Below are 22,637 nucleotides of genomic sequence, written 5' to 3' on the forward strand. Positions count from 1 at the left end.
ATCACCACCGGTGCAATTCAGCTGGTATTCGACGCCTGCCTGTCTCGCGGTACACATCGTCCACCGAGTCAATCCTCCCTCCAGCTGCACATACAATTGCACTTGTAAGAGAACCCAGAGATGGAAATGTGAAAATCTGTTATCGCAGGGTATCGGCCCGAAACCGGTCTTCAAGGAATCACATTTTTCAATCCCACACAAGTAAGGTACCATTAGGAACGACGAATGACGAAAACCACATGAAAGAAAACGCCAACGAAAAAAATCCACTAGATCAACCCCTCCGTTGTCCCCGAGCCCTCTGCACCGTCGCCTTACCACGAGCAAGACCGACACCTCTACCGCGCTGGCCGCGCGAACGGAACATGGGTGCGTTTCTGCAGACGTCAGTACGTAAACCACATAAACAGTAGAGATGCAATACCTCAGCATATCCGGCACGATGAAGAACTTGACGTGGCTTCCGCGAATGTAGACCTGGTCCAGGTGCGACACGCGACCATCACGAGCAGTGACTGTGATATCCTTGAGCTGGACGTTCATGTTATCCTCAGCTGGGCAAAAGCGTCAGCACTATCCGTAAAAGCCGGGTTATAGCTATATGTGACGGCGACGAACCCTCCAAGAGCTTTCCCCGATACACCACCCCCGAGGTAATCTCCAGCGTTACGACGTGGCCCTGCAATTACAGATTAGCTTGAGTCGATTTTCTCTATGCAGACAGTAGAGTAAAGCGAACCTGAGCTTCATTCAAGAGCTTGATGGGGATACCGATGGTGCTGGTCAATTTACCCATGTTGAAGGATCGGATGCGATTCGAGCAAAGTTACGCGAAAAAAGTGGATGGTCGGCGCGAGAAGGAGAATGGATTAGCGGAACTGACACAAAACGAATGCCTTTTTGAAATTCCACAATTCGAGCAGATTGTTAACTGGCACAGCAAAACCCTAAGTTCGATGAAGAGAATGAATGCGGTGCCGTTGAACTGAGTTGAGCAGGTTGAAGCTAGCGGAGGTCCAGTCAAGGCGGAGAGTTCCTAGTTGTGCGGCTCTGCTGTTACTTTCTCCGTACCTCTCGTAGATCTTCATCTTCAGCTTCAGATTCATCAACAACCTCGAGTATATAATCATGGGCTGTCCTCATTTATCCCTTGCCTCCATCATGAATACCTAAATTGCAACCACCGTCACTCTCTACTTTTATCACTTTCGCCCCCACTCATTCGATTGTGCGCAACTTGATCTCGTCCGTATACATACAGAACAGCTTCAACTCCACCGAAAAAAGGAAAAATGGCTAGCACACCAAACACCAACCTACGCGGCTTCAACCACGCAGTACAAACCCTCCTACGAAACCCCTCGCAGTTCCTCCCCCACCTCACAATCCCAACCTTCACCCAGCTCCCCGAACAACTCGGTCCGCACCTCCACAGACAACCTCCAGGCGAAAAACCAGCAGCCGCAAAATCACCCACCATCCGCGCCCTCGTCCTCGACAAAGACAACACCCTCTGTCCGCCCAAGACAACAACCTTCCCTCCCCAGATCATAGACAAGCTCGCCGCACTGCGCAACTTGTCCACCTCGCCCTTCAACCAGTCCACAGCCCCCGACTCGATCCTCATCGTCTCCAACCGCGCAGGGAGCCATCCGCGCTTCGACGCCGAGGTGCGAGAGATCGAGGAACGGTTGTCATCCCTGCGGATTCCCGTCTTCCGATTGCCCGAGGGCAGCGAGAAGAAGCCATTTTGTGGGAAGGAGGTGGTGGATTGGTTTCGGGAGCGCGGGGTGGTGACGCGCGCAGACGAGATTGCGGTTGTCGGGGATCGGTTGGGGACGGATGTGCTGATGGCAACCATGATGGGGTCTTGGAGCGTCTGGTGCCGTGATGGGGTTTACGAAGGCGTGGATCCGAACAAGGGGAGGCCGAACATGAATATCCTTGAGAGGATGGAGATTTGGATCGAGAAATATCTGAGGGAATCTCGAGGATTGAAGGCGCCGCTGCCAAGGGGATGGGAGAGCTAGTAGAGAAGCTCTCTCATCACTTGTACTATATTCATTTGATACCCGCTTATACCAGCTATATGTAGATATACTCAAGAGGCCTCGTGCCTCCAAGTCAACAGACACTATCCACAACATGCATGCCATTCTTGGTTGTGATCCTAAGGTGGATTGACCTTAAACACAGGCAGGATCTTGTCTGCCGTTATCCTGGCAACCAACCAGCCGCCTGCGCAACATTTCTCGCGAAAAGGGCTCCAGCGGTTGGCGTGACACCTGGCTAGGTATCGGCCAAGCTACCAAGCGCATACATGCGGAAATGATGAAAAATGATGAATCAAAGTCAAAGGAACAAATGTGAGTAGGAGACTCAAGCTCAAGAATCCCAAAAGAATCACACCATCACAAAGAAAAAAAGAAATGCAAACAATTCCTGACCCGCCGACCCGGAGAAGACCAAAAACGATGAAGTAAAAATTCCCAGCAGATATCGCCCATTTTGCTCACTTCCTGGCATAACCACGTTAAATGACCCTGGCCATGGTCAAAAAAGAAATCAAGAAGTAAAAATGGACAGGGATAGTAGGGAAGAAAATCAACAAAAAATTGTTGGAAAACATCAAGAACACGATGTGTCAAAAGGCGTCAGGACCAGCCGCAAGATAGAAGGGTATAAATACAGAAAAGAAAAATGAAGAGATGAAAAAGAAGGGAAAATTTATCGGGTAGCAAATATCGAAAAATGTGACGATATAAGCATTTATTCACCTGCACCGAGGGCCGAGAGACGCCAATTGCAGTTTGAGGAAGACAGCATTTCTGCCATCCTACCAGAATGCCATATCGACAGCCCATTCAATGCCCCAGGGGCATTGGAAACATGGCCAACCCTGGTAAAACTCATAGAGGCTTTGAGAAGAATAGACACCTCGTTGCTTGGGCTACTAGCAGGTGGAGAGGACGACAGTGGAGTCATTTCAGTTAGGGTATGAAAGAACAACCTGGTGGTAGGGTGCTCATGATCCCGGAGCTAACGAGTTGAGATCAACACCCTCCATGCTTTGATAGTCGGTTGCAAGGAGCGGCGAAGTTTGGCCAGACAAGGTCTGCATGGGCAGGTCGAATGTGTTACCGTCAAGTCCCATGGTGGTGGGGACAGAATAATCCATGCTCTGCTTGACGAACATCTCGTTCATACCCATCCCATCATCTCCAAAAGTGGTCTGCTGCTCGGTTCTTAGGGTGTACATGTCCTGTGGGGTATGCGCCATGTTCGACAGGGGAGGCGAATGTTCAGCGATCATAGGATCGGCATGGCTGATATTCGAGTAGGAAGGAGCTGCATGCCCCATGCTGGACGAATCCACCGAAGGCGCCACAAAAGGCAGGCTGAATGAAGGGCCCATGTGCGTAGCGACTGGGGTGGACTCACCGGTCGCACTGGTAGCGAAGATGGACGGGCTCGCAAAGTCGGACGGAGAACCGGTCGTCGTAGCAGACATAGGATGACCGCGAGGATCGAACCTATACGAAGGGGAGGTGTCGATGCGCAGGTTCAGGGCTAGCGGTTGAGCCGACTGCGGGACAGGCGCAAAAATACCCGAGTCCGCGTTATGGTATGGGGCCGGAGTCTGGGACATGTTGTAAGACGGGAAGTGAGACATCTGCATGGCAGAGAAGTCAACAGCAACCGGAACGGAACGACTCCTTTGCCGCTTGTGTCCGCGAGCGACTGGAATGTTTAGGGTCGACTGGTCCTGATACATGTTCATGAATGCCGGCGCGAATTGGTTTGGCTGAGAGGCAGGGCGCTGGATGAAATGAGGCGACATTGGCGGTGCCATCGCAAGGTTGCTGTACGCCAGGCGGTTCTGGAAAGACTCCAGCGACACTAACTTGGCTAATTGGACACTAAGAACCTTGGGATGACCTCCCAGATGGTGCACCAGGATCTGGCTCGCTTGCTGATCCTCCGTAAAATCACCGCACTGATAGAATCCACCCGAGTTAGACGAATCCATGTAGAACAACGGCGGACGATTGAGTTCCACGAGGAGGCCAGCCGGCCTGGTGGGAGCCCCGTTGGACTGGGCGTTGGCATCACCCGATTCGAGCGTGATGTTCTTGATGTAGGAAAAGGGGTACTCGATTTTGTATCCGGCAGAATCGTTATTGATGTAATATGTCATGCAGGCTTTTTCGGGAGAGTAGAAGACAACCAGGTCCATTGCGTTTTGCCCGATGCGCCGCCAGCTTCCGATGGTCAGGGAACGGCAGGTGAAGTGATGGATGACTAGGCTATTTCAGCGATCGCCACAAATCGAAATGATCTAGTCGAACTCACCGACTTTCCCTGAGGGTGCGGACTCGTTCGGGTAAGCACCATTGGCTCCATACGCACCTGTGCGCCCGAACGGGTCTCTCGCACCCGCTTTGCTAGGATCGAATTGCATCGCCAGATACTGTCTCATCGATTCGGGAATTGAATCACAGCTTTCACCGGTTTCTATACTCTTTTTCGCGAGCATCTTAATCTTGGCTCGTCTGTAGTCGCGGTTAGTACATACAATCAGAAAAGGCCGGATTCATCTTCCACCAACCTGTTCTGGAACCAAATCTGAACCGAACGCTCGGTCATGTTGATCTCCTGAGCGATGCGCTCGCGCGTGGCTGCCGTGGGAGTAGGGTTCTTGTTGAACTCAAGTTCCAGAGTGACTAGCTGATCCTGGGTTGCCCGTTGTCGCTTATTGTTCTTCTGCTGTTGGGTCAGAGTGCTCTTCCGGGCCGGCCGGCGCGATGCCGATGTTGAAGGAGCCGTGGTGACACTGGAGTTGGAGGGGGAAGGGGTCGAAGCGGCCGAAGATGACGAAGCCGTGTTCGCCGCGGTCGAGGTTGTCGACATAGTCGATGGGTCGGACGTGTCTGTCGAAGACATTGTTTGCAGAGTATAACTCGAAGTATATAGATTGGAGAGAAATGAGATATAACCAATTTTGTCCAATGGTTCCAAGTGAAGGGTAAGGAGAAATATGACGATCCGGCCGACACGGTAGAAAAGAAAATGGAGAGGCAAAGATGTTTTCTTTCGAGTCTCTCTAAGCAGCGTCAAGCGCGAGAGGATACAAGGTGATTCAAGAAAAGGCAACGGTATGGGAGTAATCGGAAATCAGGGCCGAATTGTTTCCAAGATCACAAGCCCAGATGGATGGTATAGATGATCGCGTCGCAGAAGCGTCAAGCTGGACGGCGAGAAATGGGGGCTGTCAAAAAAGGAGAGCTGGACTAGCAGCTTATAATGATCAAAGGAATCCTGAAATCTTCGCGACAGGGCGGATATCTTCGATGGAATTGTCAGCACGATAAAGGAGCGTAGGGAGATGACAATCCGAGGACGTGGACGAAGAGAGCGGATTCCAAGGCCGTCGTAAAGGAGTGTAACGAACGACCAGGAAAGTCAATAAAAGAGGTTGGAGGTGAAAGGAGTGGACTCAACAGAGTGAAAGAATGGAAGAAACAAAAGAGTGAAGAGTAAAGAAAAGAGAGAGGGGGAAGGAAAGGAAAAAGGAAGGCTGACAGATGACTGGGGGGGGGGAGGAAGAGGGAGAGAGAGGAGGGAGAAGAACGAGTGAGAGACGAGGGAAACAAACGGGTGGAGTGAGTTGTGAGTGAGACTGAGAGAGCCCCAGTGGAGGAGAGAGTCTAGACAAGGACAAGTTTGTGTGCCTGAGGTTGACCGCAATCAGGAGATGGGAATTGCCTAAAGGGGCCTAGTGGGGCTGGCTGGCACGGCTGTTCCTGACTTTTATTACAGATACAGACCAGGTACGGAGTTGCTGACGGTTAAGTGTAAGTGGAGGTTCTTTTGTTCTCCCTCCATGCAGGTGCATCCGGAGTGTGACGGTAACTGTCGTGTATTTTCTTTCCTCCTTCCCTTTTCTACCTTCTAGACGCCGGGAGTCCGAGGCTCAGTTCATACCGAAGGATCTCATGCGTACCTCAGTATTGACGGCTGGCAGATCGCAGGCTGGATTCCGATCGTCTGGTGTTATTGATATTTGATGTCCACAGGGATATCCCTTTCCTACCAGCGATCTGATATATCATCTATTATTATGATCTCGTTCCGATTCTTCGATTCCTGACCCGTTGCTGCATATGTTAGGCCTGGAGCTCTGGCCTTCGCCGTAACCTACCACAGGAAGAAAAGGACAAAAGTCGGGATGGCGGTCGCTTCGAGTAGGGGGGCGCAAATGACCAGTCACCGGCTTGAATGTGTTTTTGGCCCCTGCTTCGGGAACTGCATCTGCTGCCCAATGCTTTTCATGACGCATAAGTAGAGGGGTGGCTCCGTATCTATCGCCCTAGTACGAAGGTAGTCTCTACTAGTCCTACAATGCCAGATATGTCCGAAGTTCTGATAATAGCACATCGTATCGATAGTAACTCCGACTAGAGAAACTAGCCTGCATTCACATACGAATGGTACACAGTGTCTATTCTTGGACTCCGTCTTGTTGTCATCAGTATCACAACTCTGGAGGTTGATGATTCAAGGAGTACGATGAAATCCTAACGTGGTGCATTGTAGTCTGTACAACAACGGGTCGGGCCACTCCTTCATCTGGTGCGTAGAAGCACGTTGTTGTGAGGTGTTGCCGTGTTGGAAACAGGGGACGCTCGAAGTTCACGGTTTTCACGTCGATTATGTACACGTAGCACCAATTACTCCGTACTCTAGTCCGCATAGAGCTACTGGTTGCGGAAAAGGAAAGGAAAACAAAATAAGAGGAAAAAGAAGAAACCAGATCCCGGCGACGACAGAACTATTCCACCATAATTCGATCAGTGGAGCAGCCACTCGACTATTGCCGCCCTCCAAGACCCCAACAGTGCTAAGCAAGGTCCTAATTCTAAACATCAAGATCCGGAAGACTGCCGCCGTTCTGGTTGTTACACTTTGCCAGTTTCGAATGCAACCACTAACCCACGTACGAAGTATCTGGTTTCAGGTTTGTCTTGCACTGGACAAAGTTTGAAGGACAGAAAAATTCTGTCTTTGAACCCAACCTTGTTTCTCAGTTACTATTGATAGTACCGCGAACCTAAAGACGACAGGATTTGGAGTCAGGCATACAATTCGCGGACCAGAACCTGAGTAAGTCCGTCCTTGCCGGGAAGGGACTAAATTCTTGAAACCAATTCACACGTTTCCGATAATTCGATCCAGGTACCCGCCCTCCATGACCCAGCCAGCAAGCAGCCACAATGCTCATTGGTCATGATTTCAGTGACAGCGCCAAATACTAAGGTACCAAACTCTTTCTATTGGGTGTTCGGCGGTGGGGGTGCAGCCTATCCGGTAATGTCTCGTGGTTACGGTGGTTCGCTGTCGCTTAGCTGACGCCGTCCATAGGGATACCTTGAAGTACAGAAAGCTGGTACACATGAAGCTGCCTACTTCGTGCAGCGTTTCAGGATCCTACAACCGATGCAAGCAGCAAGGAGACCAGAAACATCAGGTGACAGACTCAAACATCTTCTTCAGTGAGGTGGTACGTACCCTGTAAGGTACCATACCTACACTTCACACTTCATGGTCCCTCTATCGATGATCCGTGCGCCGCCTGTCCAATAGCTAACATTCTGATTGGTCCAACCCATGGCTAGTGCATCACACGTCGACCCCAGCCGCTAGACCACTCTGGGACAGGGACCAACCACAGTATCCTATCCTAAGCGCCACAGGAAAATCAAGGAACCAGAACCACCTGAACAGGCAGTTGAAGTCTGCTCAGATGGAAAGACAGTGAGGTTTATTCAAGTGTGAGCTCAAAAAGTTGGGTCGACTGACCGTGTCGATGCTCAATCTGAGTTTATGTGCAGAGCATCTCATGCCTTGGTCATGTTATGCATCCGCAGCCTAACTAAGAGCATCGTTGAACAATCAACTTCACCTACTCAAGCTTAGCCCAAGGTAGAATTGAAGTCTGGGTCCGGGATGTTCTTCTCGAGAATCGCTGTCATTGAAAGCGCTTCCGTTCTTTAGAACCTCGACTCGTCCAGGATGCAGCTCGGCGGTGCGTTCTCAAACACAGTTCCATTCGCAGAGATGATGTCGTCCATGACTTTGTCATGCCCGTCAACCTGTTTAAGTTGGCTATCCGGGCCGACGATGGGGCGGAAGGAACGGTGATCGGCGCTTCCTGATGCCACAATTCTCACTCATCAGTATTCAATGCTCAAAGTGTAGAGCCCTGCCTCGAGGGAGGTCCAGTTGAACTGGTCTGTGTACAAGGCCGGGATTGTCGGCAGATGCGTGATACCATGGATACCATAGTTGGTGTCGTCAACATGTCAGCAAATAAAAGCCACTGACTGATGAGAACTCTCCCTGCTCATACTGGCATCCCCACTCCGACAAACAGATTGGCAGGCAGCTATCTCCGCGTTGGCCATCGTCACGGTGTCTTCTTTCTGGGCAGTAGCCCCGGAAGGCCACACGTGAGGCACTATAGATATTGTCATCAATACGCTCAAGGTTATGGTCCAGATTTCCATCGAGAAGATGACACAGCCGTTGCCTTATTCTGAACATGAAGGAGCCGTCGCTTCTCGAAGCTCACATCGACGTTCAAGTTCCCACAACCGTTATTGACCTTCAGCTGGTAGGAGTCACATGCTCCCTGTTCGAGCTAGTCGTAGATGTTAATGCCTCTGCCGACGAGGCAGGCACAAGGATAATGATAAGTCTTTACAGTGAGATATGTCTCAATAATATGCAAGCAATATGGCAGCGTAATCTGGTGGTATTGCCAAGATGAGGAACGTCCTGTTCAGTACATAGCATCATCACTAAATAGACCACGAAGTGAAACTTGACCAGTCACCTCTGTCGACAAATCATGGGTCTTCAACCCCAGATATCTCGGCCCATCTATCTTAAATTAAACTCCATACATAAGTTATAACATGGCCCGATAATCTGATAGCCTTGTAGATGACCTGTATCGATGTATATCAGATTCCTAGCCGTAGCCTCTATGGCGAGCGTCAGCGGTGCAATCATGATAGCTAGCGAGACAAGTACAACCACCGCAACCACAACCTCCCTTCCAGCCCTCACAACGCCCTTCGTACAGCCCCCCGAATGCACCTCTATCTGGGATATAACCAGCACCGCAACAACAATCAACTCCACCCTCAGGCTCAGACTCACCACCATCCTAATCTCAGACCCCGCAGACGAACGCTTCGCGTCTTGTCAACCCCCAGGGTGGGACAGCAATAGCACGGCCCGCTTCTCATTCAGCCCAGCCGTGTGCCCCAGCGCATGGACATACCACCAAATGGCCACAGATCGATTTGACTATAGGCGATCAACAGCGTACTGCTGCTCCAGGTCTAGTCTGCCTTTCTCTCCTTGATTCACGATTCAGACCAGCCCCCCCTTCATCACAAAAAGACAACAACCAGATCTGACTCTCTACATGTAAAGCGGCTTCTCCCTCTCAAGAAACCTAACAGACCTCTACAACATCAAAGCTTCATGCTACCGTACACTCACCCCCGGCGAGACAACAATCACAGGCACGCTCTCCCACGGCGAAGGCGCGCAAGTCCTATTCACCGATGGAATCCAGGTCCACCAGGCATGGGCAATCTCCTGGGCAGGCTCTGACACGGCCACCATGTCGCCATCGCTGCCCTTACTAACGAACTCAATGATCGTCCCGACATGGGTGCCGGGGGAGATCATCCCACCGGGCAGGTACGACAGGGGCTATGAGGGGTCGGATATGCCTGGCTGGGAGCCTATCTTGCGGTTTATCATGATAGGCGTTCCGATCATTGGTGTAGCGCTTCTTGCGGCGTGTGTTTGGTGTTGTATCTGGCGCTGGAGGGTGAGACGGGAGGAACGGCAACAGAGGGGAGTATTGGCTAATCCGCAGGGGATACGTACTACCCCTTTGTAGTCTACAGCTGATTCTGTCAGTTTCTGCGTAATTATTTTGAAATAAAAAAACCCATGGACGGTAGACGTCGTATTCTATTGAGACACACGGTTAATACAGTGGGTATGAATATACTGATCTCAGGCTCATGTACAACAGTGCAGATGGTATATAACAGTAAGCCAACAAACGATAGACTGAGCATCCCAGGGTATACGGTACCAACGCCATGACGCTCTGCAATGACAAAAGTCCAACAGGAAAAAAGAATGAAGCAAAAGCGATCATTTCAGCTGGCCCTTTCGAATGGTTCCAAATCCTTTGGAAAACAACTCGTGAATCTCTACTGATCGGCGTGGCGTGCTGGTTCCCTCATCTTCCGTCGCGTGTCCAGAGACATCCCTGCTGGAACCGTTCAGCTCGCTCAGATCGATTTCTTGCATTTCAATCTGGCCAGAGCCGGTCTTGGTCATGACTCTGGGCCGCGCCAGAAGCTCTTGGACCTGTTTCTCACGCGCTTCCATCTCCGCCGCCTCTCGAGCCAGCTCGAAGCTCGACTTCTTCTTGCCACGATCCCAGCCTTGCTGTAATTCGGACGCGGCCGCCTCTTCGAATCTCTTCCGGATTTCCAAGTCCTGCTCGTACTCCTGGAAGATGTCCACGTCTGTTGGGAAGAGGTTCGCTCTGATCGCGCTGACAGACACCTCGAAGACAACAACAGCAACAACCGTAAGGAAGAGAACTACCCAGAAAGCCAGGTCGCGGCCGGAATGCAAGATGAAGTTGCCCGGCACGTGATAAATGCCATTACCAGATTTGATCTGGTACCGGCGGGAGAGAATCAGGTTCCACAAGAACCATCCTCCAACTGAAATCACAATGACGATCAAAGAAAGATAGGTCTTATTATGCACCTCCAAGGCCTGTAGTTTTGTGTTGATGATGATGACGCAAGCCGAGTAGGTGACAAGCCCGGCCGAGAAGATGTCGCTTCCGGTGTTTGTGAAGAGGACGTTTCCGAAAAGCCCATACATGACGAAAAACACAATCATAGCTTCGCAGGTGGCCATGAACGTCCATCCAAGGTAGAGCTTGATGTTGAACCCGCCATGCCGCTGACCTTTGGTGTATAACTCTGGGACAGCCAGCAGCGTGGAGGCGGACAAGTCTTTGGTGAATATACCAAGGAAGATGACGGCGAGAGATGTGAACAGAGTATTAAACATACTCAAACTCCATGGCTCGTACAAGCTGGTTCCAGTATAGCCGTTCCAGCGCTGGTACAGTGCCTGGGTCAAGTAAAACAGCATTTCCTTCCAGAACGTACCAAGCGTGTATTTGCAGGCTCGGATGTAATTCCACCGCCCGTGAACAAGTAGTAGCTTCAGCAAGAATCTGAACTGGGCAATCGAGTAATCGGAGATCCGAGCTGCTTGTAGGCCTTCCTTGCCAGTGATTCCAATTCCAACATGGGCCTCCTGGATCATGGCAATATCGTTGGCGCCATCACCAATAGCAAGGGTAACAGAATCCTTGACTTGAAGCCGTATGGATTTGACAAGGAATGCCTTTTGTTTTGGACTTGCACGGCAGCAGATGACAGAATCAACTAGGATGGCCAGCTTGAAGAACTGAGCCCGGAGACTCTCGTCGGATTCGATGATCGACAGAGTCTGTCCATCAACGACGACGACAGAGTGAGCCACAGAACCTCGACTGATGTCTGCAGTCATCTTCAAGATTGAGCGTTCAACATCTCCAGTTTCATGGTCGAGAATGACAAGAGTAGAGTAGTCTTTAACCAGACGGCAAGAATGGCCGACGTTGATGGCGGTTTCACGTTTGTCGCCGGTGAGCATCCACAACTTGATATTGGCGCGTCTCAATTTGTCAATGGCCTCGGGTACACCTTTTTGCAACTTGTCCTCAATCGCGGTAGCGCCAGTCAATTCGAGCTGTTCTTCAATTTGAGCACCAACCTTCTCGATCTTTTCCTGACGGTCAATGAGACTGGTGCTAGCCTCGTGATAGGCCGCCTTCCACTCGTGGTACGTGGAATCGTCTAGGAAACGATGGCCATACATGAGCGTCCGTAAGCCCTCCGTAGCAAAATCATTCAGATGCTGGAAGCACCTCTCAAAGACTGCCGATTCGTTTACGACCAGAGCCTCCTCGACCAGATCATCTTGGTCCTCCTCGTTGACAGAGCTTCCGGAGTCCGAGAAAGATGTGGACTGCCTGCCAAGCTGAGCAGACGGACGCGGGCTATAGTACTCATCATCATATTCCCTTGTCAAAAGACCACCATCAGTCTCACGATCACGAAGCCAGACATCGATGCTTTCTCTCAACACAGAGACGTTCTGCCCGGAAACACTGGAGCGTCTGTTCTTTGTCATGCTAGGTCGACCGAAGCTGGGACGACTGAAGCTTGGCCGGCTGAAGCTGGATCTGACCCCACTATCCTTCCGACTCTGGTGCTCGCTATTTCGTCTCATTACCTGATTTGCCTCGGCTGCTTTGCGTTTGCTGGCACGCCGCTCAATCTCGACTGCTTTTTCGTGAGCAAGGGAGGAACGTTTGAGCAACCGCATCAACGTGCTATCAGCACCCTTGCAGAAGAGACAGATGCGTTGGTCCGGCATTCGAACCACAACAGACATGCGTTTCCGAGTGCTTGTGAACTCGATGACGTCCAAAATCTCATAGACCTCATCTTGGTGCTCTTCTTCTGGACCATTGGGGTAAGTCCGAATAGTCAGGGTGTTTGGTTGTCGATCAATGACGAGATAGCCAAGGTCCTGGGCAGCCATCACCAGAGCTAGTTCATCAGGGGATGCTGCCTGGAAAGAAACGTTTCCAGACTCGTCCTTCTCCGGTATGCATGTGTGACACAACGCTATTGCCAGTAGGAACAGCTTGGCTTTCCGCGCGAACACAGTGTAGGGCTTGAGTTGGATGTATCTCAACATATCGGTGGTACGGCGATCGGCCATGGACGTTGCGATCTTTCGAGGGCCCATATCCAGAGCGTTCGACACATTCGAGGGTCTTAACACTTCTCGAGTATCTGAAGCGTTGGACTTACGAGCCATAGCCTTCTTGCCTTTGACACTCCGTTTCTTGTGGATCAACTTCACTCGGTCACCGTCTCTCGCAGCTTCTTCACGCAGATCGAAGTCATGAAACCAGGCGGTCCCCGCCACGCTCATCATACGGAAGCGCATCGAGTTGTTCGTTAATGTACCGGTCTTGTCCGAAAAGATATAGCTGACCTGTCCCAGCTCCTCGTTGATCGTGGATGTTCGCGCTTCGAGGGGTGTATCGGATTCCTCATCATACATGTCGATGTCGTTCAACAAGAACATCTGAACAACTTTGACGATCTCCATACTCACATAAAGCGAGATGGGAATCATGGTATTGAACATGATCAGAAATGAAGTAAAAATGGGGCCGTAGTCAACATTAGCCTCTTCAAGATACCAAGTGCGGCGCTCAACATCCTGTGACCAATATTTGTACGCAACGGTACAAGCAACCGCCAGGATAACGACGAGGCAAACAATCAGCATGACGACCCGATTGACCTTTGCCTGCAGGGAAGGCGACTTGATCCGAGGGTTCTTGTTGGCGTTCATTCGGATCTTGCACTCTTCGCCAGTGTAGATGACCATACCAAGGACACGTTCGGTATTTCGAAGAATACTGCCGCGGTAAACAACTTCAGTATTCGTTAGGGGCAGCTTCTCCGCGTTCACAATCACATTGCCATCAAATTTGTACAGATCGATATTCGGGTCCTCCACGGCAAAGTGAATGGAGTTGCTGCAGATGTCTTCCACCGTCCCACACACTTTTGCCACTGGCTGGCAAGGCTGCTTGCTCTTGAGGTTGGTCTCGCCATCCAGGGCCATAGTCTCAATGTAAGCTACACCGTTGGGCCCATTTGCATGGAGTAAGACAATGTCAGCTGGGACAGGCTGGTCACGCTCGAGTTTGATCACATCTCCAACTTTGATGTCCTGCCACTTGATGAGGGCCCAATTCTGCGCATCGCTTGAAACAGAAACGGTGTCGCTGGCACCAGCGGCCGCAGCAGCGGTAAGATTGGCACCAGGACGAAGAACAAATGCGAGACGATTATTCTCCTCCTTGTCCAGGCGATAACGACGCCAATCGTCAAACCCTTCTTTGCCCATTGAGATACCAACGAAAATCAAAAGAGGGATTAGTGTAGTAAAAGTACCTGTGGTACTCAAACCCGGGATCATCTGCAGGATAGCCACGACCAAGAAATAGAAGTTGGCCAACTTGGTGAACTGAGCGAACAATTGTCTGGGAAAGAAACTCCAGAAGCTATAACGACTGGATCGGATCCAGTTTCCAACGTATGGCTTACCAGTCCTTTCGTCAATCAAGTCCTCGGTGCGAGTCACATCGAGATCAATATGACGGCCGTCTTTGGTGGGAGGAATGTCCTTGATCCGAAGGATGGCCTTGCGCACAGTTTCGATCGCGTTCTCTAGTCGCACCATGAAAACAGTACAAGCAGCTTTCCGCTTCAACCATCTCTCATAAGAAACACTCATGGAAAGGTGCCTGCCGTCCTTGGAATCAGAGTAATACGTCGTTGAGCCGTCATCTTTGGGGGAAGATTCCGACGTGACCGTTGGACGCACAACTTCCGAGGGTTTCTCGTCTCCTGTCGCCTGTGGCTGGTCATTCGCTGTTGATGTCTCCGGCAGCGGCTGCGAGCCAACCGCTGGGCCCAGTTCAATAGCCCCCGGTGATGTTACATCCTGCGTCTGGATGTTCTTCGCGAAAATTGTACGCCGAAGTGAATATCCGCGATTACGGGATCGTGAGCGACCGACATCTGGACTTTGCGGAGACGTTGCGGAAAGAGCGCTATTGGGGGATAACGGTGAAGTCGGCCCACGCTCTGGTGATGTGACAGGCGAGCGCACTGGGGAGACAGCAGTGTTCGTGATACTCGTATCGATTGTCAGGCCTCTAGAGGCCGGTCGTGTATTCCTGGATTCCTCCACAATAGGTCGGTCGAGGTCTGTGGAAAACCGTACATTTCGCTGCTGAGATGGCCTTCGGCCGAGATCCGACGACATTCGGGACGGCGACATGGAAGATCGACGATGAGCGACATTTTCTCGTGCAGGCCCGTTATTCGGAGATTGACTCGCCGAGATATTGGAGTTGTGTGTTGGATTCTGCTCGGTCAATGCCTGATCCTCCTCTCGAATCGTGTCTTCCGTAATCCGAGTCTCATTTCTTGACGCATAGTGTCCGGACATTGCAAGGTGCCGCTCGCTAACGATATCTTTCGTTTTGTTGACTCAAGATCCACCCATCAATCTGCCACCTTCTCTTATCCGTCAACTGGAGTATCGGAATCGAGCAAAATATGCGTATTATCGTAAGAATATAATCAAAACCGACGATGCTGGCTCATGTTTTGATCCCGGCGTCCTACCACGATTACCACATTTGCTGCAACCCGGGGCAAAAACGTCGAAACTTGTGAGACTGTGCTGTTGCGATCGCCAGATAATTTGCCGACAAAGCGAGAGACGGCTTATTTCAAACAGAAAAGACTGTAGTGGGTATTGTAGACCAACACGACGGGTATCGGAGTGAACTGAAAGAAAAGAAAAGAAACCAGCTTGCACAACCCGTACAAAGAGAAAGAAGATAAAAAAGTATAAACAAAGAAAAGGCGTCCTAAACCAGTAGTGTAGATAGAGATCGGAGAGAAAGAAGAGAAAAGCAATGGATGCTTTCCGCAGACGGCGATCCAGGAGGCGGTTTGTTGCAACAGACTGGCGACAAAGCTCTGGGCTCGAAGAAAAATGGCGGGGGAGAACCGAATCCGGAAAGATGGCCGATTTGACAGTTCGCTGCTGGGAGGCGAGAGTTAGAGGACATGCAACCAGCGCGGAATGCTACAAGAAATGGAGGGATTGGTTCGAAAAACGATCAAAGAGGACACAAGGAGAGATGACTGACAATCTATAATATTAGATTTCTAGATTCCTACTTGTTGCATTTCCTGTCTCTTGCAGACTTGGCTCACTCTGCGGAGAAACTCCAGACTTCAGGACTGAGAGGGCGTGGGCCATCTCTACTACTTCATTCACGGACTGCAATTTGCAAAGTAAATGGATATTAGGCTAGATAATCTTGGCTGGCCACGCAACGAACGTGGGCAGAATGGCCTAAGAATAATTAGGATTAACCTCGAGGTTTAGGTTGGCAGAGGACATTAGCCTCTCCACCTCCAACTCCCGTACAAATAATCCCACAGCAGTGGTATGTCTATCTCCAGGCTACAGCAAATCCATTGCCCAGATACCACTTGAAAATTACTACTGTTTCTTAAAGAATAAATCCAAACATGATAATACCCATGCCCATGTAGACTAAGAGACTTGCATCTTCTCAGCACTTCAGACTAGACCATACGGAGGAGACAACCTAGTCGTGAATGCAGTAGTGCACAGCCCCCCTTGGCCTATAAGACAGAAAAGTAGGCCAATAAGTTCTCGAACAGAACGTGTGGATACTTCTGGAAAACCCTCTTGAGTGTAGCGGGATGGAGCGCTCCATACTCCAATTCTGGAATTCTGGAACTCACGTTGAACTTACCACAGAAATGCTTCGGGCGAAACACAGGTACAGAGGTACGTACATCTGAAGAACCAATCTCAGTAGACACTGAACAGTGGTCCGTAAAGGCTACCGTGGACTGCTTGACAGAAGTTTACGCAGCCTTGTGGGTGCGGTGTACGGACTATTTGGTAGTGTGGTGGCAAACTTGGTTTTCTTGGCTTGGGCCGCTCCGTATGAAGCCAAAGCCAGGCTCAGGTTCGGATTCAATCAAGCCAGTAAGGTCTTCTGATGTTTTATGGTTTGCACACACTACGGATCATGTGACAGGCCGCTCACCACCTCTCATCAAGTTGCCCTACGTCATGCGCGTAAACGTTTGGTTGACAACGGCTCCTGGGTGCGACGATCCCCTTGCACTGAATGAGGTCCTATTCGCCAGCCGTCCCAGATATCTTGTCTGATAGTGCAGATCGAGGAAGTAGAGATGTCAAACAACTCGCAAAAATTATCATAATTGAAAGATTACAAGTCTCGTGAAGCTATGGAACAACATCCTCACCATATCTATCCTACCCCGCCGAGTGTACACAGAAGAACCTCGCTCATATTTCTCAATGCCCGTATCAATTAGCAATATCATGGCAAGGCTCTACATATGCTGCCATAGCAAGAAAAAGGACAACGACTATAACCGGCTCTGAAAGTACAGAAGTCACGTGTCATCCGCATTTCGCGATCAGTACCTCGGGGGTGGCGGAGGCTGTCCATAGGGTGGTCTCTGCTGCGGGGGATAGCCACCAGGAGGAGGTCCAGAGGGAGGACGTCCGTATGGGTCAGAGGGAGGAGGGGCTCCATATCCGCCGTACGCCTGTCCATAGCCAGGCTGTGGGGGTCCACCCTGGCTTTGAGAATAAGGCGCTTGGTTGTAGCCTTGTCCCTGGCCATAGGCTCCTGGCTGATTGTATCCAGAGGGAGGGGGTTGGTTATAGTAGCCGGGCTGCTGACCATAGTTTTGGCCTGGGTTGTAACCTCCGTACTGGCCAGGAGGTCCAGGAGGGGGAGGACCGCCGGGACCACCGGGACGTCCTGAAGCCTTTTCGTCCTTGGTATCGTACGATGAATCAATGGAACCAAGCATCAATTTGGCGCACTGGAAATGGTCAGCGAGTCACAATAAGTACTTGCTGGAAGGACCTACCCAGAGCTCGCGAGTCAGATGAATTGGAGGGTTGGCGCGAGCCATCTCATCCTGTTCGACTTCGAAGTCTGGTCAATCTGTTAGCCTAGTGTTCTGTGCTAAGGACGAGTTGCGTGTGCGACAATACTTACTGGATGTACAGTCGATCAAACCTCCGATGTGGGGATCCTCATCCAGACTGGCAAGGAACTCGCGGGCCTTGGTGTCGGTTCCTACCTGCGAAAACTGGAACGAAACTGCACCTCTTCCGTACTGGGTTCTGGATACCTCTTCGCTGGCATATCGAATGGCGTTAGCGACAGTGTCGTGTGGCTCACCGGCAGGCTGACCATCAGTGATGGTGATGATCAGGACAGGCTTCTGCAGACGACCGGCACGAGCAGGAGCAACAACCATTGGCTCAAGGACCTTGTTCCTCAGGCTCGTACCCAATGGCGTCAAGCCGGCGAAGCGAACGCGTGAGACGAGCATACTGACATCATCGACGCTGCGGATACCATCGCCAATTTCATTGGAGTTCATGAAGCGCACGGAGATACCATCTTGATCGAACGTCGACGCTCCGGTTGCGACGATGCCGAGAATCTGTCTCAGCTGCTCTTTTCTCACTCCCTTCTCTTCGAACTCGATGGAACCACTGTCATCGACATAAAGGATAACATCAAACAGAGCGAGTTTCATGACGTCCATTGCCACTTCCTGGGGCACGGACCACTCATGGACAAGTCTATCAACCTTTGCGGGAGCGTCATTGGCCAACGACTGAACAAGTCTATCCAGTCTATCAGGAGGGTAAAAGGTTTGCAGATTCTTCTCTTGAATGGTGCCAATCAAAAGCTGTTTGTAGGCGCCGATCTGCTGCTCAGTGGCACGGGCGGGAGGAGCGCCGCCTGGGTGGCCATATCCAGCTTGTCCTGGGGCCCCTGGTGGGCCTCCAGGGCCGCCTTGGTACGGCGCGCCTTGAGGAGCATAAGGCTGTCCCTAAACAAGCGATCAGAGTCAGCAATCATGATAGGAACAACAAAGTCGCACAGTGACGCAAAACTCTGCAAAACACGGCAACCGAATCAATTTGGGAACGCAGTTTGTACATATGCCTGTTGTTGTGGAGAATATGGTTGTCCGTAGGGCTGAGCCTGTGGTGGAGGTGGGGCCGTTCGTCCATAACCCTGCTGGGGCTGCCCTTGGCCATATGAAGGTCCAGTACCGTAGGGCGAAGCCTGAGGGTAGCCCTGTGACTGTGGATGGGGGCTGTACGGTGCTTGCGGATATCCCAGAGGCGCAGGTACCTGCGCAGTAGGATAAGGAGAGTGGGATGTAGGTGCCGGAGAAGGTGAAGGAGCTGGCTTGTTCGGAGGCAACGAGGGAGCGTTATAGGGCTGATATTGTTGCTGTTGCGGCGGCGGAGTAGATGTTGGATAGGGAGACTGGGGCTGAGCGGAACCAGGTCGAAGCTGAGGAGGATATCCTTGTTGGTTATAATAAGGTCGAGACATGATGATGGACGGCGTCTTCAATCACCGGAGCAGTAGCAGGAAAGGTTGAAGTTTGTAGTCCCAGGAATTGGGGGTTCGACAATTTCTGATGGAAGGAGGGGCAGACGAGCAATGTGGAGTGATAATGTAACGGGGAGGACAACTTTCATTCGATGATAAGATTGCTGGCCGCAGCGGGCATTTGTTTGAGGAAAGACAAAGAAATAAGAAACGAGGGGAAAGATGTAAGCAAGAAAGTTGCGCTTACCGGATTGCTAGGAGTAGATGGCGAAGGAGCGCCTGGGTAAGCTTGATACTGCTGTTGCTGTTGCTGTTGCTGTTGCTGCTGGGATAACCGAATATCAGCGTTAGCAAACTCAACCTTGTTGCGACCGTAGTTAATGACGATGACGCCAATACACGGTTAATGATACTAAAAACCGTAAAAAACGAGGGGCAAAGAGAAAAAAGTGGACTCACATATCCACCAGCACCAGGCTGCAGCGATGCAGGAGGACCTCCCGTGTAGCCAGCGGGCGGAGCTCCCGAATAAGCACCGCTCATCTTCTGCGCGTTGTTCTGAGCGTTGGCGATTTTGGAGGCAAACTGTATGCAGAAGCAAGTAAGTCGTCAGTCTTCAGCGAGCAGAGGGTCGATATATCATCATCATCATCATCATCATCATCATCATCATCATCATCATCATCATTATCATCATCGTCATTGTTGTCATACACAGCCTTAGATCTGTCCTTGTTTTGATCGACTGACAACCTCTCATCACCCTCCATGTCAGACAAACAAACCCCGTTTAGGGGGAGCGGGGCAGACGCGGGGCATATTTCTAAGAGATGATGGCAATACTTACCCCCATTGCTGTGATGTGCACTCTTGAAACTGGGATAGGAATGTTCACAGTTCACGGGACAAATAATAGAAAGAGTGAGAAGGGAGAATGCCAAAGATGAAATGACAATGGAATCCAAATGGAACTAAAATATGGAAGCTCAAGTTACTCAACTGGAGCAGTTTAATTGATGACGACTTTCAGCTGGAACTAGCCTGTCATGAGACCCGCTTATGGGTTTTATTCTTAGTATCTAGCAGAACATGGCTGACCTTTGCTTAAGAAGGAAACAACTCCATTCCTAAGGTACTATATATCGCTGAGGCCAGGCCAATGATCGAGTACTTGTAAGCTGCATACAACAAGAGAGAACAGTTCGCAGAGAGACGAGGAGACAATGGTAGATCACCTAGCCAAATGCGACAAAACACCGCGATAAAGCCATCAATAATCCTCACCTCGAGGCTACAATTGCATAGAACATTGAAAAACATCGCATCAAGTACATCCCAGTGCGATAATATTCTCCGTCAACATCCATGGATCTCTCCTGACACCGAAACTCAACCAAACCATTGAACCATGGGGGCTCAAGGCTGTGCTGGGCTGTACAAACCTTGCCTCTTGAACCATTTCTCTCCACTTGCTGTGGCTGATATCACCTCCATTATCTTGTACGCATTCATACATTGCTCTAATTGATTTAGAATTATTACTCTGGCTGTTTTGAATAAACAGCATAGTTGATCTTGCATATGAGGTAACAAATAGTCGAAGACTCTTTTGTGTGCTATTCCACAAGTTTCATAACTGATGCATTAAGCGAGATATGCACTGCTTACTGATCAGTTCCGTACAAGCGAGTCAACACCTACAAAACCATCTGTACACCAGCTCACTGTACAGCAACACACCATACAGGATCTGAGATAGGCATATGCTCACTTGAGAATATTCTGTTAAATTGTTACGGTCATATGATCAAGACCATGTAACCTCAGCACATATCCTCGCCATATACCATCTATTGGTCACTAACTACTTGGTATGGCTGATGTCATCCCATAATGGATCCGGAGGAGGTTCAAAGAAGGGGGAATGCAGGACTCACTCCCTTTTATCAGCTCCTACGTTGACTCCTAACCCTTCCGGCTAAGACTTTCAACAAACGAGTCCCTTACTCCAGACGTGTTTTCGAAACTGTGTCCCTTCTCTTCTGGAGAGATGATCTCGAGTCGCTATCTTTCAATGGACAGTTCGTGTCAAGATAGCTTCCTACCTACCTAAGAAGCATTCAAGTACACTCGAAGGCTATCTCGGCAGCGCTCAATACAGTTGACAGTCGCAGACATGGCTCAGCCACCCCTCCGAGTAGGAATCCTCGGCGCAGACAGCGAAGTAGTCCAGACCATCTACTTACCTGCCCTACGAGCCCTAGATCAAAACTTCAAAATCGCAGTCCTTCACAGCGCAATCAGCAGCGCCAACAATACGGACTTCCCCGGAACAACCACTTCAATCGACGATGTCATACACGATCCCAATGTCGATCTCATCCTCAACTTCCTTCCTAACGAGTATCACGAGACCTACACCATCGCCGCCCTCGAGGCTGGCAAACATGTCATGGTCGAAACCCCTGTGAGTCTCAGCATCCGAAGCACCAAACGGATCATCGCGGCCGAGAAGTGCGCCCCGAACGGGGCTAAGGTTTTCGTCGCCTGCGCGCGCCGCTACGTACCGTGCTTCGAGGACGTGTTCAGGAAAGAAGTCGCAAGCCTCGACCGGATCTACTACGCTCGGTGCCGGAACATCGCAGGCCCGCACACAGCGCATTCAGCCACGACGCCCCAAAAACAGGCGGTACCAAAGACGTGCAACAACAGCAACGGAGCGGGAACCGGCGACAAGCATCTCCTACAGGGGCTTCTGGAGGAAGTGTTCAACGGCCAAGAGCTAAGCCAGGACCGCATCGCGCTGTGCCAGTTTCTCGCATCACTGGGGTGTCATGATCTGGGTCTGATGCGGGATACGCTCGGCGCGCCGGATACCATCTCCACGATCTCGGTGAACGATCCGTTCTACTCGGCCATTTTCCACTACACGGATACTGCGGCGAGGGGCGGACACCCGTTTACCCTGGTGTACGAGACGGGTACTGACTCCGTGCCGCGGTGTGACGCGCACCTGGCTATCTACGGCCGTACGAAAACCGTGAGCATCTACTACGAGCTTCCGTATGCGCGGGGCCAGCTGTTGCGGGTGGTGGTGGAGGAGATGGATGACCATGGGGTGCTGAGGAAGACGGAGAGTGTGAGTAGTTGGGAGGATGGGCATCGGGAGGAATTGAAGGCGCTGTACGCGTTTCTCGTGGAAGGGAAGCCGGCCAAGACGACGGCAGTAGATGGTCTCCAGGATCTAAAGTTGTTCCGGATGATGTTTGAGCAGTACGATCGGCAGTGCGGGACCATTCGAACTCCCCTTGGCTAGGAGCTTGTTGCGTGGTGAAGGTCTTAAAGGCGGAATTTA

General features: G+C 50.9%; 6 protein-coding genes across 6 annotated transcripts, besides 5 other annotated features; 2 read left to right on the forward strand and 4 right to left on the reverse strand.

The window, feature by feature from the left end:
* Positions 1 to 274: 274 nt before the first annotated feature.
* On the reverse strand, positions 275 to 796 carry NFIA_105810 (putative small nuclear ribonucleoprotein SmD3; the record flags this gene model as incomplete). Its single annotated transcript, XM_001266989.1, has 4 exons — positions 275 to 377; positions 425 to 554; positions 619 to 679; positions 740 to 796. The coding sequence occupies 4 exons, from the start codon at positions 794 to 796 to the stop codon at positions 275 to 277; spliced, it is 351 nt and encodes a 116-aa protein (XP_001266990.1).
* Positions 797 to 1,292: 496 nt separating this feature from the next.
* NFIA_105820 (phosphatidylglycerophosphatase) lies at positions 1,293 to 2,030 on the forward strand (the record flags this gene model as incomplete). The annotated part of the gene is made up of 1 exon (XM_001266990.1): positions 1,293 to 2,030. The coding sequence occupies one exon, from the start codon at positions 1,293 to 1,295 to the stop codon at positions 2,028 to 2,030; it is 738 nt and encodes a 245-aa protein (XP_001266991.1).
* A 995-nt stretch (positions 2,031 to 3,025) lies between these two features.
* On the reverse strand, positions 3,026 to 4,944 carry NFIA_105830 (homeobox domain-containing protein; the record flags this gene model as incomplete). The annotated part of the gene is made up of 3 exons (XM_001266991.1): positions 3,026 to 4,302; positions 4,354 to 4,553; positions 4,610 to 4,944. 3 exons carry the CDS (start codon positions 4,942 to 4,944, stop codon positions 3,026 to 3,028), a joined length of 1,812 nt encoding a protein of 603 aa, XP_001266992.1.
* Positions 4,945 to 10,245: 5,301 nt separating this feature from the next.
* NFIA_105840 (aminophospholipid-translocating P4-type ATPase DNF3) lies at positions 10,246 to 15,273 on the reverse strand (the record flags this gene model as incomplete). Its single annotated transcript, XM_001266992.1, has 1 exon — positions 10,246 to 15,273. The coding sequence occupies one exon, from the start codon at positions 15,271 to 15,273 to the stop codon at positions 10,246 to 10,248; it is 5,028 nt and encodes a 1,675-aa protein (XP_001266993.1).
* Positions 12,368 to 12,409: a microsatellite.
* A 2,051-nt stretch (positions 15,274 to 17,324) lies between the features above and the next one.
* rfeF (putative transcription factor RfeF) lies at positions 17,325 to 19,825 on the reverse strand (the record flags this gene model as incomplete). Its single annotated transcript, XM_001266993.1, has 6 exons — positions 17,325 to 17,738; positions 17,787 to 17,854; positions 17,918 to 18,767; positions 18,878 to 19,297; positions 19,530 to 19,643; positions 19,742 to 19,825. 6 exons carry the CDS (start codon positions 19,823 to 19,825, stop codon positions 17,325 to 17,327), a joined length of 1,950 nt encoding a protein of 649 aa, XP_001266994.1.
* Positions 19,573 to 19,610: a microsatellite.
* Positions 19,579 to 19,606: a microsatellite.
* A 95-nt stretch (positions 19,826 to 19,920) lies between the features above and the next one.
* Positions 19,921 to 19,984: a microsatellite.
* Positions 19,921 to 19,985: a microsatellite.
* Positions 19,986 to 21,458: 1,473 nt separating this feature from the next.
* Positions 21,459 to 22,598, forward strand: NFIA_105860 (Gfo/Idh/MocA family oxidoreductase; the record flags this gene model as incomplete). Its single annotated transcript, XM_001266994.1, has 1 exon — positions 21,459 to 22,598. The coding sequence occupies one exon, from the start codon at positions 21,459 to 21,461 to the stop codon at positions 22,596 to 22,598; it is 1,140 nt and encodes a 379-aa protein (XP_001266995.1).
* Between the last annotated feature and the right edge of the window lie 39 nt (positions 22,599 to 22,637).

This window comes from Aspergillus fischeri, genomic scaffold (genome assembly GCF_000149645.3).
Source record: "Aspergillus fischeri NRRL 181 1099437636245 genomic scaffold, whole genome shotgun sequence".
NCBI lineage: Eukaryota > Fungi > Ascomycota > Eurotiomycetes > Eurotiales > Aspergillaceae > Aspergillus > Aspergillus fischeri.